The sequence below is a fragment of the Tribolium castaneum genome, chromosome 6, assembly GCF_031307605.1.
Source record: "Tribolium castaneum strain GA2 chromosome 6, icTriCast1.1, whole genome shotgun sequence".
NCBI lineage: Eukaryota > Metazoa > Arthropoda > Insecta > Coleoptera > Tenebrionidae > Tribolium > Tribolium castaneum.
This window is the reverse complement of record NC_087399.1, coordinates 6952609-6965858: the sequence shown is the minus strand read 5'-3', so window position 1 is coordinate 6965858 and position 13250 is coordinate 6952609. Positions and strand designations below refer to the sequence as shown.

General features: G+C 38.8%; 3 protein-coding genes and 1 long non-coding RNA gene across 4 annotated transcripts; 1 reads left to right on the top strand and 3 right to left on the bottom strand.

Annotated features, from left to right (window-relative positions):
* Nucleotides 1-68: 68 nt before the first annotated feature.
* PGAP1 (Post-GPI attachment to proteins 1) lies at nucleotides 69-3709 on the bottom strand. The gene is made up of 12 exons (XM_008198527.3): nucleotides 3547-3709; nucleotides 3349-3496; nucleotides 3077-3300; nucleotides 2779-3027; nucleotides 2555-2728; nucleotides 2245-2504; nucleotides 1445-2197; nucleotides 1210-1395; nucleotides 1001-1163; nucleotides 726-952; nucleotides 578-679; nucleotides 69-531 (listed from the first exon to the last, which is right to left on the bottom strand). The coding sequence occupies exons 1-12, from the start codon at nucleotides 3685-3687 to the stop codon at nucleotides 315-317; spliced, it is 2844 nt and encodes a 947-aa protein (XP_008196749.2). The 5' UTR covers nucleotides 3688-3709; the 3' UTR covers nucleotides 69-314.
* Nucleotides 3710-3824: 115 nt separating this feature from the next.
* Hsdl2 (Hydroxysteroid dehydrogenase like 2) lies at nucleotides 3825-5551 on the bottom strand. Its single transcript, XM_966013.4, has 6 exons — nucleotides 5389-5551; nucleotides 5158-5321; nucleotides 4891-5104; nucleotides 4629-4834; nucleotides 4161-4575; nucleotides 3825-4113 (listed from the first exon to the last, which is right to left on the bottom strand). Exons 1-6 carry the CDS (start codon nucleotides 5400-5402, stop codon nucleotides 3891-3893), a joined length of 1236 nt encoding a protein of 411 aa, XP_971106.1. The 5' UTR covers nucleotides 5403-5551; the 3' UTR covers nucleotides 3825-3890.
* A 261-nt stretch (nucleotides 5552-5812) lies between these two features.
* swi2 lies at nucleotides 5813-11057 on the bottom strand. The gene is made up of 7 exons (XM_001812584.4): nucleotides 10831-11057; nucleotides 8808-9072; nucleotides 8612-8762; nucleotides 7373-7512; nucleotides 6861-7319; nucleotides 6123-6212; nucleotides 5813-6067 (listed from the first exon to the last, which is right to left on the bottom strand). Exons 1-7 carry the CDS (start codon nucleotides 10845-10847, stop codon nucleotides 5885-5887), a joined length of 1305 nt encoding a protein of 434 aa, XP_001812636.1. The 5' UTR covers nucleotides 10848-11057; the 3' UTR covers nucleotides 5813-5884.
* LOC107398492 (uncharacterized) lies at nucleotides 7510-9073 on the top strand. Its single transcript, XR_010334623.1, has 2 exons — nucleotides 7510-7742; nucleotides 7793-9073. It is a non-coding gene; the product is annotated as an uncharacterized LOC107398492 (long non-coding RNA).
* Nucleotides 11058-13250: the final 2193 nt, after the last annotated feature.

The following is a 13250-nucleotide window of genomic DNA, read 5'->3' as shown; positions in this document are numbered from 1 at the left end:
GCCCGAAGTGTATTTCCGGAGCAATGAGGGACGTGTTAAGGTAAGAAAATTGAAAGAAAACGCCAAAATCACATCACTATTGGTTTATTTGCACTTAACGATAAACAGGTGAAATACTGCCGCATTAAAGCTTAAAATTAAACATTTGCTTGCTAATCGTGTCTAACAAAGCGTAAATAAACAAATTGTTCGGGAAAATCACAATTCTCATTCCTGTGGAGTCCAGTTTAGCCATCTTGATCCTGGACAAGGGCGGGAAATTTGAATTAAATCAAATAGCAGAGATCACAAATAAAAACAGCCCTGACTAGAACCTATTCAAGTTTCGCCTTGATCGTCTCGTAAGCAATCGGTTGTTCCGTTCGGCTCGTTTCGGGTATTTCCCGATTCGGCGCTACCAACTGATGCAAAGTAACAAACGCAATTGCACTAGTCAATGTGAAATTTAATCTAAAAAGTGAAATCGGCGCGTAAATCAAGCTGGCGACGGCCAGAACTATCATCAATTGGCCTAGCTCGACATAGCCCCGCCTAAAAAAAGCCATAAGTAGGTTTGAAACTCCGCCCAAAGCCCCACCTTTCGATTTTTGGAACGTCCAATTGCCACAGAGGCAACGCGCAGATGCTTAGGACCAGCCCGGGATAAAAGGCGGGGTCTGGTTTGAGGGCGGTGCTAAATCTGAAAGCGACGAATAAGGGACGTTGGGGCGTAGTTTGCCACTTACTTGAAATTGTGGGCCCACGTTAGCACGGATGGCACGTTTATGACTGTTAGTATGGACCACAGAAGGAATAAAGTGGCGTGGAAAAATATAGCGTTGTGAGCTGGTGTCTCCCCACTATTATTACTATTATTATCTTTATCTTTGTTCGATTTTTTAAGTTTTTTGCCGATTTTTTTCACATAGTACCAGACTAACTCCTCAATGTAATCTTGTGATAGTTGTGTCAGCTAACAAAAGACTGTCATATGAAACAAATAACAGTCGGGGATACTCACCCTCATAAAATAAAAAACCATTCCGACACAAAGTGCGAGACTACCGGTCGTTGTCATACAAAGACATATGAGAAAGGTGGCAACAATGCAAGGCAGTTTGTGCAGTGCTGACATTAAATAATCCGACCAACTGACAGTAAAACTGACAGTTTTTGCCAAAAACCTACATTGGTTCATATTTTGAGAGTCACTGTGAGCGTGATACTTACTTTAGGGTAAACTTATGTACTGTCGTCTCACATACTACCAATGAGACGCCCAAAAAAATCCCCAAGAGCCACACAATACCGACGCTACAAATGTAAAGTAGGAGGGGCAGCAAGAAGAAATCTGTCCCCTCCTCTGACATTATCAACCAATCGGGGGCCGCCAAATACGTGACGAATGGTTTGAAACTGAAACATGATTGGTCAAAAATGACAAAAACTACTGAGCGGAACACACCTCAAAAAACGCGAAATTAATTTGACACTTGTCAAAATATAGTACGGTTTTGCTCCTTCTTTAACTGCTGTGAAAAATAAGCAACAGTCATTTTCCTGTCCTAGAGATTTTAATTGCGTATTCAAGGCCACCAAAATCACTGCTGCCACATTAACAATCAACAGTGGTGAATAAAATCGTGCCAACTGCGATAAAACGCCAATAAATGATGACTGGATGCTGATTTTGTAGCGACAAGTTGGGTCAAGTCTTAGTTGGATCACAGCCGACTGGTTTGAGGCCCATTGTGGCCTTGAACTATACAGTCTAACGTTCATCGGTTTGTTATCTCCGTCGATGAAAAATTTGTGTTGGTTTTGGTGTCCCCATGGTACAATCAAGCTAGCTGTGGCGTGTCTGAATTGATTGACGCATTGAATCGATTCGACGTACAGTTGGTACGACTGCATCAAGTGATATAAATTCGGTAGTACCAACTCATAGTGTATTGCTTTTTCGTGCGTTTGTTCGATGATTGTTTGGCGTTTGAATGATAGTAAGTTGGGTAAATTGACTAGGGTTTTTCTGTCGCCAGTGTTATAAACATCAACGTTCAGAATTACTTGTTCGTCGGTTGGTAGCACTCGCAGGACGATGTGTGTCCACACTGTGTTGTTTTTCATCAATTCGTGCATATCTACAGTTAGTGAACGTCTTTTGTAATTACTTGAGGGCGAAATTTCTGACAAGTGTGTCAAATGAGTGAACTCTTCGCTGGAAATATTTATGAAAAATGGTTGGTAACAAGTGAGATGTGTTACCAAATCCGGGAGTTCCCCCGTGGTATGTGAGCCCCACATACGAAAGCCCAATCTACAGTTTCCAAATTCAGGGCTACCACAGTTAGGGTTTGGTGTTGGGGTTGATTCAAAAGCCTAATCATGTAAAAATGGGGGCTGCTTGACAGACGGGGCACTTGGACCGAGTACTGGCGCCCGAAGGGCTCAATCCACTCCCCTTGGTTCTTAATATTCGGACTGAGACTATAACTATCCAAAAGTCGGATATTAATACCGCTGTGCTATAATTTGGCCGGTTTAGTGATTTTCGATAGTGGGGTTGGCAACTCACGTGAATCAAATGGTGGTGAAAAACCCTATAACGCAGAGTTTGATCGCTTGATATTTGTTTTGTTTTCGGATCGACTGAATCAAAGAGAGCTCTGTTTATAGCTAAAATTGATTGTTTGCACCAAAGGATGCAAACGTGGTCGGCTGGGAGCCACGACCGGGGGATTTGAGTACTCTAACACCAACATTGTAAAACCAAAGTTATCATTTAGTGACTCAACTTACCACGACATTTAAGCTACTATCAGGGTGATTGGTGAGAAACGAAGGCACTAGAAAATCATTATAACCCCCTGTGATGCTTACAAATGTGGTGGAGCTATTTTTAGTGTCAATATTTTTGTAAAAATCGTACGAAAATGAATCAAGTTGCAGTGGGGGCCTTCGGTGTGGTGTAGCTAGGCCAAGGACGATTGGCACCAAGTCGGAATTTTCCCCCAAGTTTGATACCAACCGTTTGGCAATGATACCACCCTTAAATTGATAATTACCCTCCTCTGGCTTGTCTGGTGTTACGGCTTACCATAGAATGGCCAACTAGGACCACCGACTTTGCTGGGTTTTTTCGATTTTGGTATAAATCTAAAACGGTGTAAATCGAATTGTTGACGTATTCGAGTTGATCGGCGAGAAGTGCGCCGTTTAGGCCGCTGAGTTCATTATTTAAATCGATTAGGAAATAGTCAAAGTGAAAAGGTGTTCGCGAGTTTAAAGCTTTACGAAGGGCCACCGATGCTAGAGAGCGTCCTTAAAACCGATTTTTTACATTTAATTTTGTTTTTTATGTTGGTATACCTTGACGGTGCGAGCCGGCATTTCCCGGTATAAATAATACAGGGATGCCGTCGAAAAACATGTTTCGGGTTTTTTCGGTGAGGCGACCTTCACTGTAAGCGTAAAGTCCATATCTGGGGTATTTATCGTCGATTTTGTTTGATATTCGCTGCAAAAAATCGGTTGTGTAACGTAAATATAACCTCAATTTTTCTGTACCACAAATTGGGGGTACTCGAACATGTAGGTCATCTCACACTTGTTCTCTTCATGGTCGTTGACAAAAGTCAGCAAACCGACGAAATAGAGTAGCGTTACAGTCAACGAAAATATAATAAAACCATTTATTAGCGGTGACATAACTCGGGGTGTGAGGTTAGGGTCGGCATAGGAACTTTTTTCTGCCACTAAATAAGACACCAGATAGATTGAAAATTTTTATTCGTCACTCTGTATAAATCAGTCGGTAAGTGCAAAACGGGTTGGCACCCCTGATATTTGATTATAAAATAACTTTTATTCATCACTCCGTAAAAAAATAACAATTATACAAAACCAATGGTTTACAACTTGGCTTTAAGTGAGCTCATTAGTTTTTCCAATTTCAACGCCTTCTGCATATTTCCCTTGATTTTCAATTTTCCCATCATGAAGGCTGTGGCCGGCTTGATTTTCCCGCTGAACATATCGAAGAAATTTTTACTGTCCATGGTGAGGGTGGCGTCGGGGGTGGTGGGGGCGTCGCCACGTCCGCAAGCCCCTGAACCGTTTTTCAGGTCCACAAACCTAAAAACAATCGGTTAAAAACCGGTGATAAAACAAAAATCCCTAACCATTTTCCGGCCTCTTCTCCAGTCACCACAAACTGGAAGACGGCTTGAGTACCCTTGACGGTATCTGGTGATAAGTTTGCCTCAATCCCTTGGAAAATTTTAACGATTTTGCCGTCACCCTGTATTTTGGGGGTGGCCAAAGAGGGACTCCCGTCACTAGGGGCTTTGATGGCGTCATCGTCGACGAAAAAGTCTGGCATTAGTTTGTCTTTATACTTGGGGTCGACGCAATATTGGTCGAAGTCGGTGACTCCGTGTTTTTTGAGGACTTCGTCGTCGATAAAGAAGTTTCCTGTAGTGGTTTTGGGGTCGGAGATTAGTACGGCGTAGGCGGCGTCGGCCACAATTTCCGGTTTCCGGTTGAACTTGGCTGAGTCAGGCCCTGTTAGCATTTCAATGGCCGCAGTGTGAATCCCTAATCAGTCAAACGCAATTAGGAAAAATCAAAATTACAGGGTTCTGTATTACCGGTCCGGGGCCACAGCGCATTAACCCCAATATTGAAGGGTCTAAACTCCTCATGCATGCCTAGAACACACATAGACATGCCGTATTTGGCCATAGTGTAGGCCACGTGGTTCTGGAACCAATGGGGTTTCATGTTTAAAGGTGGCGACAGGTTCAAGATGTGTGCGTGTTTGCTTTTCTTCAAATAGGGGAGACACTCTTTTGAACTGAAAACGTCCAAAAAATCTAGATTTTGTTTCAAAGATTGACAATAATAACTCACACCAGGAACGTCCCCCTCGTGTTGATATTATGCATCAAATCGTATCGTTTCATGTCCGTTTCAGGGGTCGGAGTTAGAGAAATCGCGGAGGCGTTATTGATGACAATGTCAATGCCTCCGAATTTCTTCACGGCCTCTTCGACGGCGTTACGGACCTGCTTTTCGTCGCGGACGTCCACAACACAGGGCAGGCCTTTGCCCCCAGCCTCCTCGACTGTAAAAAATTATAGTAGTGACGCAAGCCGACTTGATTTGGCTCAAACTCACTTTCCTTGCATGCTGTGTAGATGGTCCCGGGTAATTTGGGGTGTGGTTCGGCCGTTTTGGCCGCCACGACTATGTTAGCCCCATCTTTGGCCGCTTTGAGGGCTATGGCTTTGCCAATGCCCCGACTAGCCCCAGTGATGAAGACCGTAAGCCCCTGTAATTTACTAAAGTTCGGTTTAATTATGTGAAAAGTAGGACAATTTACGAATTTGAAACGAATTAGAGACGTACCCTGTATTTATCATTTTTTCCCGAAGTGAGTCTTATTCTTGAGTAAGCTTAATTACAAATAAATTAAAATGTATAAAGTAAACGTAACAACAAATGAGAAATTAATTAGAATTCAAAGTTCAACATCTTTGAGTTGACATTGCACTTAACTGTCAATTTGACGTTTGCAAATTATCTACCATACATCAGTATTTGGAAAAGACGCGATTAATTGTATTTAAAAACATTAATAGTGATGGGAAATAGGTGTAAAAGGCTAGTGAAGGCATAGAAAAAATGGTTAAGTTAAGCGGAAACTTAGGTTTTTACGTTTAGTTATGTAACGGTAGTTCCAATGTCCCGGTTATATAACCTACCCTATTTACAAAATGATAAAATTTAAACTTTGCACAATGATTCGCAAAAATGTAACAAAACAAGTCTATAAATAAGTGAAATGATTTTTTCCAAGTCTTATTTATTCATTAGATACAACAATAATTTAAAACACTATAAATTAAGGCATTTTTGTAACAATCCAGGGGAGTCGCCCCGTCTTTTTAAAATAATAATAATCATAAGCCAATTTTCCTAGAATCAGTAAAATTAGACTTGCTAGAACGCCGTTTAAAAGATCTAAAGCCTGGACGGAATATTCGCTCGGGGATCTACAGACCGAACTTCGGCTCAGTTCGATAATCTACGGCAAAAAAAGCGATTGGCAACAGTGCCACAGTTGGCGGTAACCAGTTTACCGGTAGGAGCGAATTTTCGTCGCCTTCAACATACGAACACTTGACTTCCCTCAAATCGTGGATTTGTGGTGCGAATTTTTGCAGCATTTCCTAAAAAATTACTAAAAATACGGACTGAACCAAAAGTAACGCACAAAATTCATGTCTTTGTCGTTAGTCATTTTTGAAAAAAATCCTCGAACAGGCCGATTTTATTTTTTAAATGCTACATTTTGACACCATATTGTCATTTATGATGTCATTCGTTTTTTTATTGTGACGTCATTCTTAATTTTTTAATGATAATTGACACTGTTTTAGACAGTACACGTTTTTATCTTTTTGGTAATAAGGAAAAAAAAATAAAAAATAAAGTTGAAAATATAAAAAATAAATTTAATAAAACAAAAAATATTTTTTTGTATTTATAAGCGGCAATTGTTTTCTATATTTTATAAAATAAGGCAAGAACAAAAAATAAACCTTTTTTGTAATACTCTCAGTAACTTCTATCACTTTCTGTTTTCTTTTCGTTATCTCCATAAAGATAAAAATAGGTTTTATCAGTTTTATCTAAAACACTGATCAAAGAATAAAAAAATAGAAATGATGTCATTTCTCAAAAACGAATGATGTTAGAAACGTCATAATGGCGTCAAGATATAGCATTTGAAAAAATAAAATCGACCGGTTCAAGGAATTTTTTGAAAAATGACACAACAAAGAGATGAATTTCGTGCGTTGTGAAATTTTGTGAACCTGGAAGACTGGCGTGAAAACACAGTCGCAGCGCCAAGGGTTTCCACCCAACGAAATGGTCAAAGCGTTGGGCATGTGCGGGTTTTGCGTGAGGGCATTGTCAAGTGCGTAGGTTGGCACCTCTGTCAATTTGTTTCCGCTGAGGGAAAACACCCGGAAATGTTTGAGAAAATAGGAACCTTCGAGTTCTTCGATCGTTTTCACTTTGTTGTTGTCGAGGTACAAGTCGAGGACTTTTCGGTAGATTTGGTGGTGTTTAAGGGGTTTTAAGTCTTCGATTTCGTTGCCTTCAAGGTGGATTATGCGAGATTTTGCGGGGAGGTCGAGGGGTAAGTGAGTGAGACCACGGTGGGAACAGTTAACTTCGATGAGGGGTTCCAAACGTTGGGAACCCATTTTCGTGAAAACGACTTTGGGTAAAGTACACGAACATATCGAGGGGCAATTGTTTTTCAAATCCTAGAATTTTTCCCCCAAATTTTTTTTTCCGACTTGGCTACTAGTCGTATTACCTTTGTGAAGCGAGCTATGGTTACTAGATTCTTGTTCGGGTGGGGATTCCCCTGACAAGTCAAATTGTTCAAGTCCTTGACTATTGTTTGGTTGAGTTTGAGGACCCAATTGAGGTCCTGCGAGCAGTTCCAAGTGTTACCTAAATAAAGAAAATCTAAATTAATTTTTTTTCACCCACACGACCCCGCGTTTTGACACAATAACAAAACAATTAAAAATTTATTAAATAAATCAATGCGACCCACCCGCTAATCACTTTCGAAAAAATAACAAAAGAATGAAAAATGATCAGAGTTGGCTAGTGTTGAATCATGAAGCTGTCATTTGTTTTCCTCCTAATCTCAGTTTTTTTACATAGTTGTCGCACAGGTAACTACGTTTTTCCCTAATTTAAGGTTACTTGTTCAATTTATTTCCAGAAAATGACAACAAGGTATCACCTTGGAAAACCCTACTCCAAAACAACGCTCTTGTAAACGCCCTAAAACCCAAAAATGACACTCAAGCGGCGCCTTCTTCTTTGACTTCGAGATTATTTGACACAAATAAACCACAAGTGTTAGCTGCGAGGCCGCAGCCTTTTTACCAAAAATGGATCGTTTCACCCATCGTTCAATTCCTTTCAATATTTTCGAAACCCCTAGCGTTTACGTTCCAAAAAATCGTAAACGTGATAGAGGACATTGGACGTAAATTATGGGGAATAGTGCAAGGCTTTTTCGGTAAAAAAACCTCATTGGATACTTCGGCTCAAGCGAATTTGGAGTTGGGTGTCAGCAGGCGGAAAAGGCAACTTACCGCCGCCACAACACCAAACATTCAAAATAGCTTTTCCGCCCTTTTACAAGTAATAAAACCCATGAAAGCTGTGCTAAAAACTATTCTAGCAGGGGTTCCCGACTTTACGCAACGTTTCCCCACCGTTTTGGTGCATCTTGAAAATTTGAACGGTGCTTTTGATACAGGTTTCTTTATTATCGACACTGCGGTTAAATACATAGGGTTTTGGATCAGTAGAATACTTCCAAAATTGACTTTCCTAGTTGATATTTTCATGCTAGTGTGGGACAACATCATGGAATTCAAACCTTGGTTCGAGAAACTACTCACTAATATTATAACAGTTGGCAAAACTGAAAAACAGACGTACACAACAACTGGTCCAAAACCCGAAGTTTTACAGAAAGAATCTCATTCGCAACCAGAACAGTTTTAATTTAACAATAAATCCTACTTACCGTCGAGATACAATTCTTTCAATTTGCCCACCGAAAAATTCCCTAAACTTTGTAAAAAATTCTCCCGCAAGTCCAAAATTTCTAAATTGGGGAAATTTGCAAGGAATTTGTTTCCAATATTCTCCACTCCGATTCGTACCAACCGTAAAACCTAAAAACACGTCTACCAACTGTCTTAAATCCCTTAAATTCTTACTTTTATCTTATTGGCGGGGTTTGGTGATTTCAGCCTGACGATGTTGCCGTCATAGATCGAAACGTTTTCAATTTGGGGATATTTGTGGATCATGTAGTTGAGGTCAAGCTCATCTTGTTCAATATCGCGTAGTTCAAGAATTGTGATGTTTGGGGGAAATTCATTTTCTAGGTGTGGCAAGTGGGTGACGCAAGTTAGGTGGTGGGGGGTTTTGAGGATGCAATCCTGGCATTTGATTGGTGCAAGAAGGTGGAGAAGTATAAGCCTATGAACGAGAAAAAAAACAAAAATTTTGGGGGGATAAATTAAAAACCTTCTAAACTAGATTTTTTATATTATTTCTATAAGACTACGGATATCTAAAGGTTAGGATATGAAACGTTTCCGTCCTTGATAGTTCCGTTAATCGCCAGAGAGCGCAGTTGTTCCATGACCGCCTAACTTTTTAGAAAAAAATGGCTGTATTTGTATAACGGTCAACACACAACAAACAAAAAAAATACAAGCAAATAGAGCATTAAATTCTCAATAGTAATAGGCAGACTTTGCCTCATATTTTTCAAAACGCTGAGAAAACAGTTACAGATGGAAGAAAATTGTTTGAAAGAAAGTTGTAGAGAATTAAATTTTCTACAAAAAAGTCCGGGAAACCATATCCCCATCTTCAACCATTTAGGCTCTATAGTCGTTCAAAGACGCTCAAGCGAGAGATATGCTTCATTTTGCCGGTGGTCAAGTACTGAAAATTGAATTTAAACTTAAACCGTTTATGATCGAGATATGGTCTCGAGGCCTTTTTTGTAGAAAATTTAATTCTCTTCAACTTTCTCCTTAACATTTTTCTCGTATTTTTAACCGTATTTGCAGCGTCTTGTAAAATACGAGATGTAGCGCATTTTTTTTTTTCATGTTTTTTTTTGAAAATTTTAATCGTCAATTTTTCTCAGTTTGTTAAAGAGTGCAAAGCTTAACATTTCTGCATTCTATTCCAAGTAATAAGATTTGGCGTCAAGACTGTATAACGCTCGAAGCGCCCTCACTTTTACTCTACCGTACTATTTCTTTGGGTTCAGAAAATCCTGCGATGTTTCGTCTCCTAACTTATAGTCCTCCGTAGACCTGACCTGACCGATTTGTTTGATAAATCAGTTAATTCCTCTGTTAATTGTTCAGAATTTGAAAATTTTGACCGAATTAAGACACCCCGGTATATAAAAATATTTTCGCAATGTGGGTCAATACCCACGTAGGAGAAAAAATAACCGGTCTGCCTTGTCTCAGTCAAGGTTGTGCGATTCATTCATAAAATTTGTGACCAATAATGGAAGAAATGGACATTTAATTGTACCATACCGTGTGATTGCAAAAACCAGCGATTGATTTTTTGGTTTTGTTGCGCGTAACTTTCACTGTAATAAAAAATCGAGATCGCACTTGAGATTAGTAAATAGTAATTAGCGTTTTCACCAGCCTTGTCCTTAATAAAATCATATTAGATCGATGGTTGAAAGAAAAATTTCGTATTCGGATCGAGTCAAATCATCAGGAAATTATATTCGAAATTGCTTTCAAATCAATCATCCCAAAAGCGACGCGATTCGAAATTATAATAAAAAAAGTTGTTTCGTGTTTCGTGTTTCGCATGCGAGCGAAAATTTAATTCGCATTGTTAAGAAAATCAAGTTGCAAACAATTCCAATTATTTGTTCCGGCACAGGCAAATCTCGTTTGATTGTTTCCGGAGTATTGATTTCGGGCTTTTATTTATTGTCCACATTTTAATTCGGCTCAAATATGGAAATAAAATACAAGTGTCCACTTTAATTATCGATTTGGCTTAATTAATCCCCCGGTGGAAATTCGCGTTGTTTTGTAACACGAAACCGCTTCTTTTGTTTGATTTTTTTCGAAATGAATGCGTCACAAGCCCAGTGTCTAATTGCTCAATATTTATTCATCTCGTCGCGAACGCGTTATCTCGTACCCGTGTTAGTCTAGGGATTAGGTTTCGGGGCATAATTACCAGAAAACCGTCAACATTTTTCACAAAATCGCACACATTTTCGTCGCAAACCCGGCCGTTGTGGCGCGACCACGAAACTAGGAGATTTGCTCTCGGCGCGAGTCAAGGTGTGTTTTGTGCAGGTGATCCAAATTGGTACTAATTGCACGATTTCATGATCAAGTGCGACGAGCCAGATTTGCATTTAGATGACGGGAGGCGCGCGAGCGTTTGGCGGAATGGGGGTTAATCCGAGCGCTCTTATTTTCCGACTGTTTAATTAAAGTGGCGGTGTTACGCATGGACAACTTCGGGATGGTTGACTGGGTTTCGGAGTGGATGTACAGAGAAAAGAATTGCGGACAAGGTGAAGTCCGTTTCGGGAGAGAAAATGAGGATTTTCATGTATGGAAATCGCGACGGTTTCGCATTCAGCGACTGATTTAAATATTTATAAACGTATGGTAGTTGGTTGCGACTTTTTCGACGAACAATGGATCTAGGGCAGGGGTTTTTTCGACGAAAATAAACAAATTTTTAGAGTGGTAGGTGTGTTCGGGTCAGGTCGTGTAATTAAATTTTTATGTGTTTGACAATAAATGCAGACTTTTATTATCTCGTCCTGATAAAAACTGTTTTAACAGATTGGGTCAAACTAATGATTTTGCCATTTATTTCGCGGCTAATTGAAGCAGAACTGTCGTTCTTATTTCCACAGATTGGACATAAACAGGGCCTTCAAGTGGTACCAATTATTTGTTTCAGGGGTAAATCGCAGAGGAAATCGGTGTACAAAATTGAGAAAATCATGGAAATTTATTTTAAAAAATTAGGGTAAATTCCGGGGACATCATTATTAAATCAGAGATAATTAGTGTACAAAATTTAGGTCATGTTAAAAGTTAACAGCTCTACACATCCAATTTTTGAATTTTTGATGGATATTTCTGGCCAAAGTCTAGATGTAAATTTGAGTTTACTTGCGAAAAATCCGTCCACCTATAGTGTCCCCAAATCGAGTTTTTCATAAAATATTTTTCGAAAAATACAAATTTGAAGTTGTTTTTTATCTGGGACCATTTGTTGTGTGGAATTATTGTCTACTTTTATAATTTATTCAGATAGGAAATAAAAAAAGGAGATACAATAAGTAAATTCGGAGTTATTATAAAAACACTGTAAGTACCTATTCTATCAATTTTGTGTTGTTTCCTGTTGGGCCGCTCAATTTACACGCGGTTTTTGGAATAAATTTGCGGTAGAATTACGATTCCACCAACTAAATGTCCTACGACATTAATTTTTTATTTTCTACGTATTACTTTCCAAAATAATTTGTTTTTGTCTAAACTACTGCATAAACCTTTTTTTTGAGGTAGAATAAGGCGATTTCAGTCTGTTTTATGAAAGTTTTCTCGATTTTAAGCAAAGAATCGTCCGAAGTAAGCTATTTTCAGTTAAACTATAACATAAATCGGTCTTTCCGGCTCGAATAAGCCGTTTTCATCTAATCCTCCGAAAGTTTTCTCGTTTTAAAGCAAGAAATTGTCCATATTTAATTGTTTTTTTCCAAACTAGAGCATGAACCGTTCTTTGAGCTGGAATAAGACGACTTCAGTTTGTTTTATGAAGGTTTTCTCGATTTTAAAGCAAAAAATTGTTCGAAATAAGCCGTTTTCAGTCAAACTATGACATAAATCGTGGTTTTCGGCTTAAGTAAGCCGTTCTCAGCAAATTCTCAGGGAGTTTTCTCATTTTAAATCAAGAAATTGTCTATATTGAATTGTTTTCTTTTAAACTAGTGCATGAAACGTTTTTTTGAGCTAGAAATAAGGCGATTTCAGTCTGTTTTGCAAAGAATCGTCTCAAATAAGCAGTTTTCAGGCAAACTATAACATAAATCGTTCTTTCCGGCTCTCATAAGTTGTTTTCAGTCAGTTTTTAGAGAGTTTTCTCATTTTAAATCAAGAAATTGTCTATATTGAATTGTTTTCTTCTAAACTAGTTCATGAACTGTTTTTTTAAGCTAGAAATAAGGCGATTTCAGTCTGTTTTATGAAAGTTTGCGCGATTTTAAGCAAAGAATCGTCCGAAATCAGCCGTTTTCAGTCAAACTATAACATAAATCGTTATTTCCGGCTCGAATAAGTCGTTTTCAGTATTTCTCAGAGAGTTTTATTATTTTAAAGCAAAAAATTGCTTATATTGAATTGTTTTCTTTCAAACTAGTGAATGAAAACCATTCTTTTGAGCTAGAATAGGGCGATTTCAGTCTGTTTTATGGAAGTTTTCTCGATTTTAAGCAAAGAATCATCCGAAATTAGCCGTTTTTTCAATCAAACTATAACATAAATTGTGGTTTTCCGGCCCCAATAAGCCGTTTTCAGCCAATTCTTAGAGAGTTTTCTCTTTTCAAAGTAAAAAATTGCTTATATTGAATT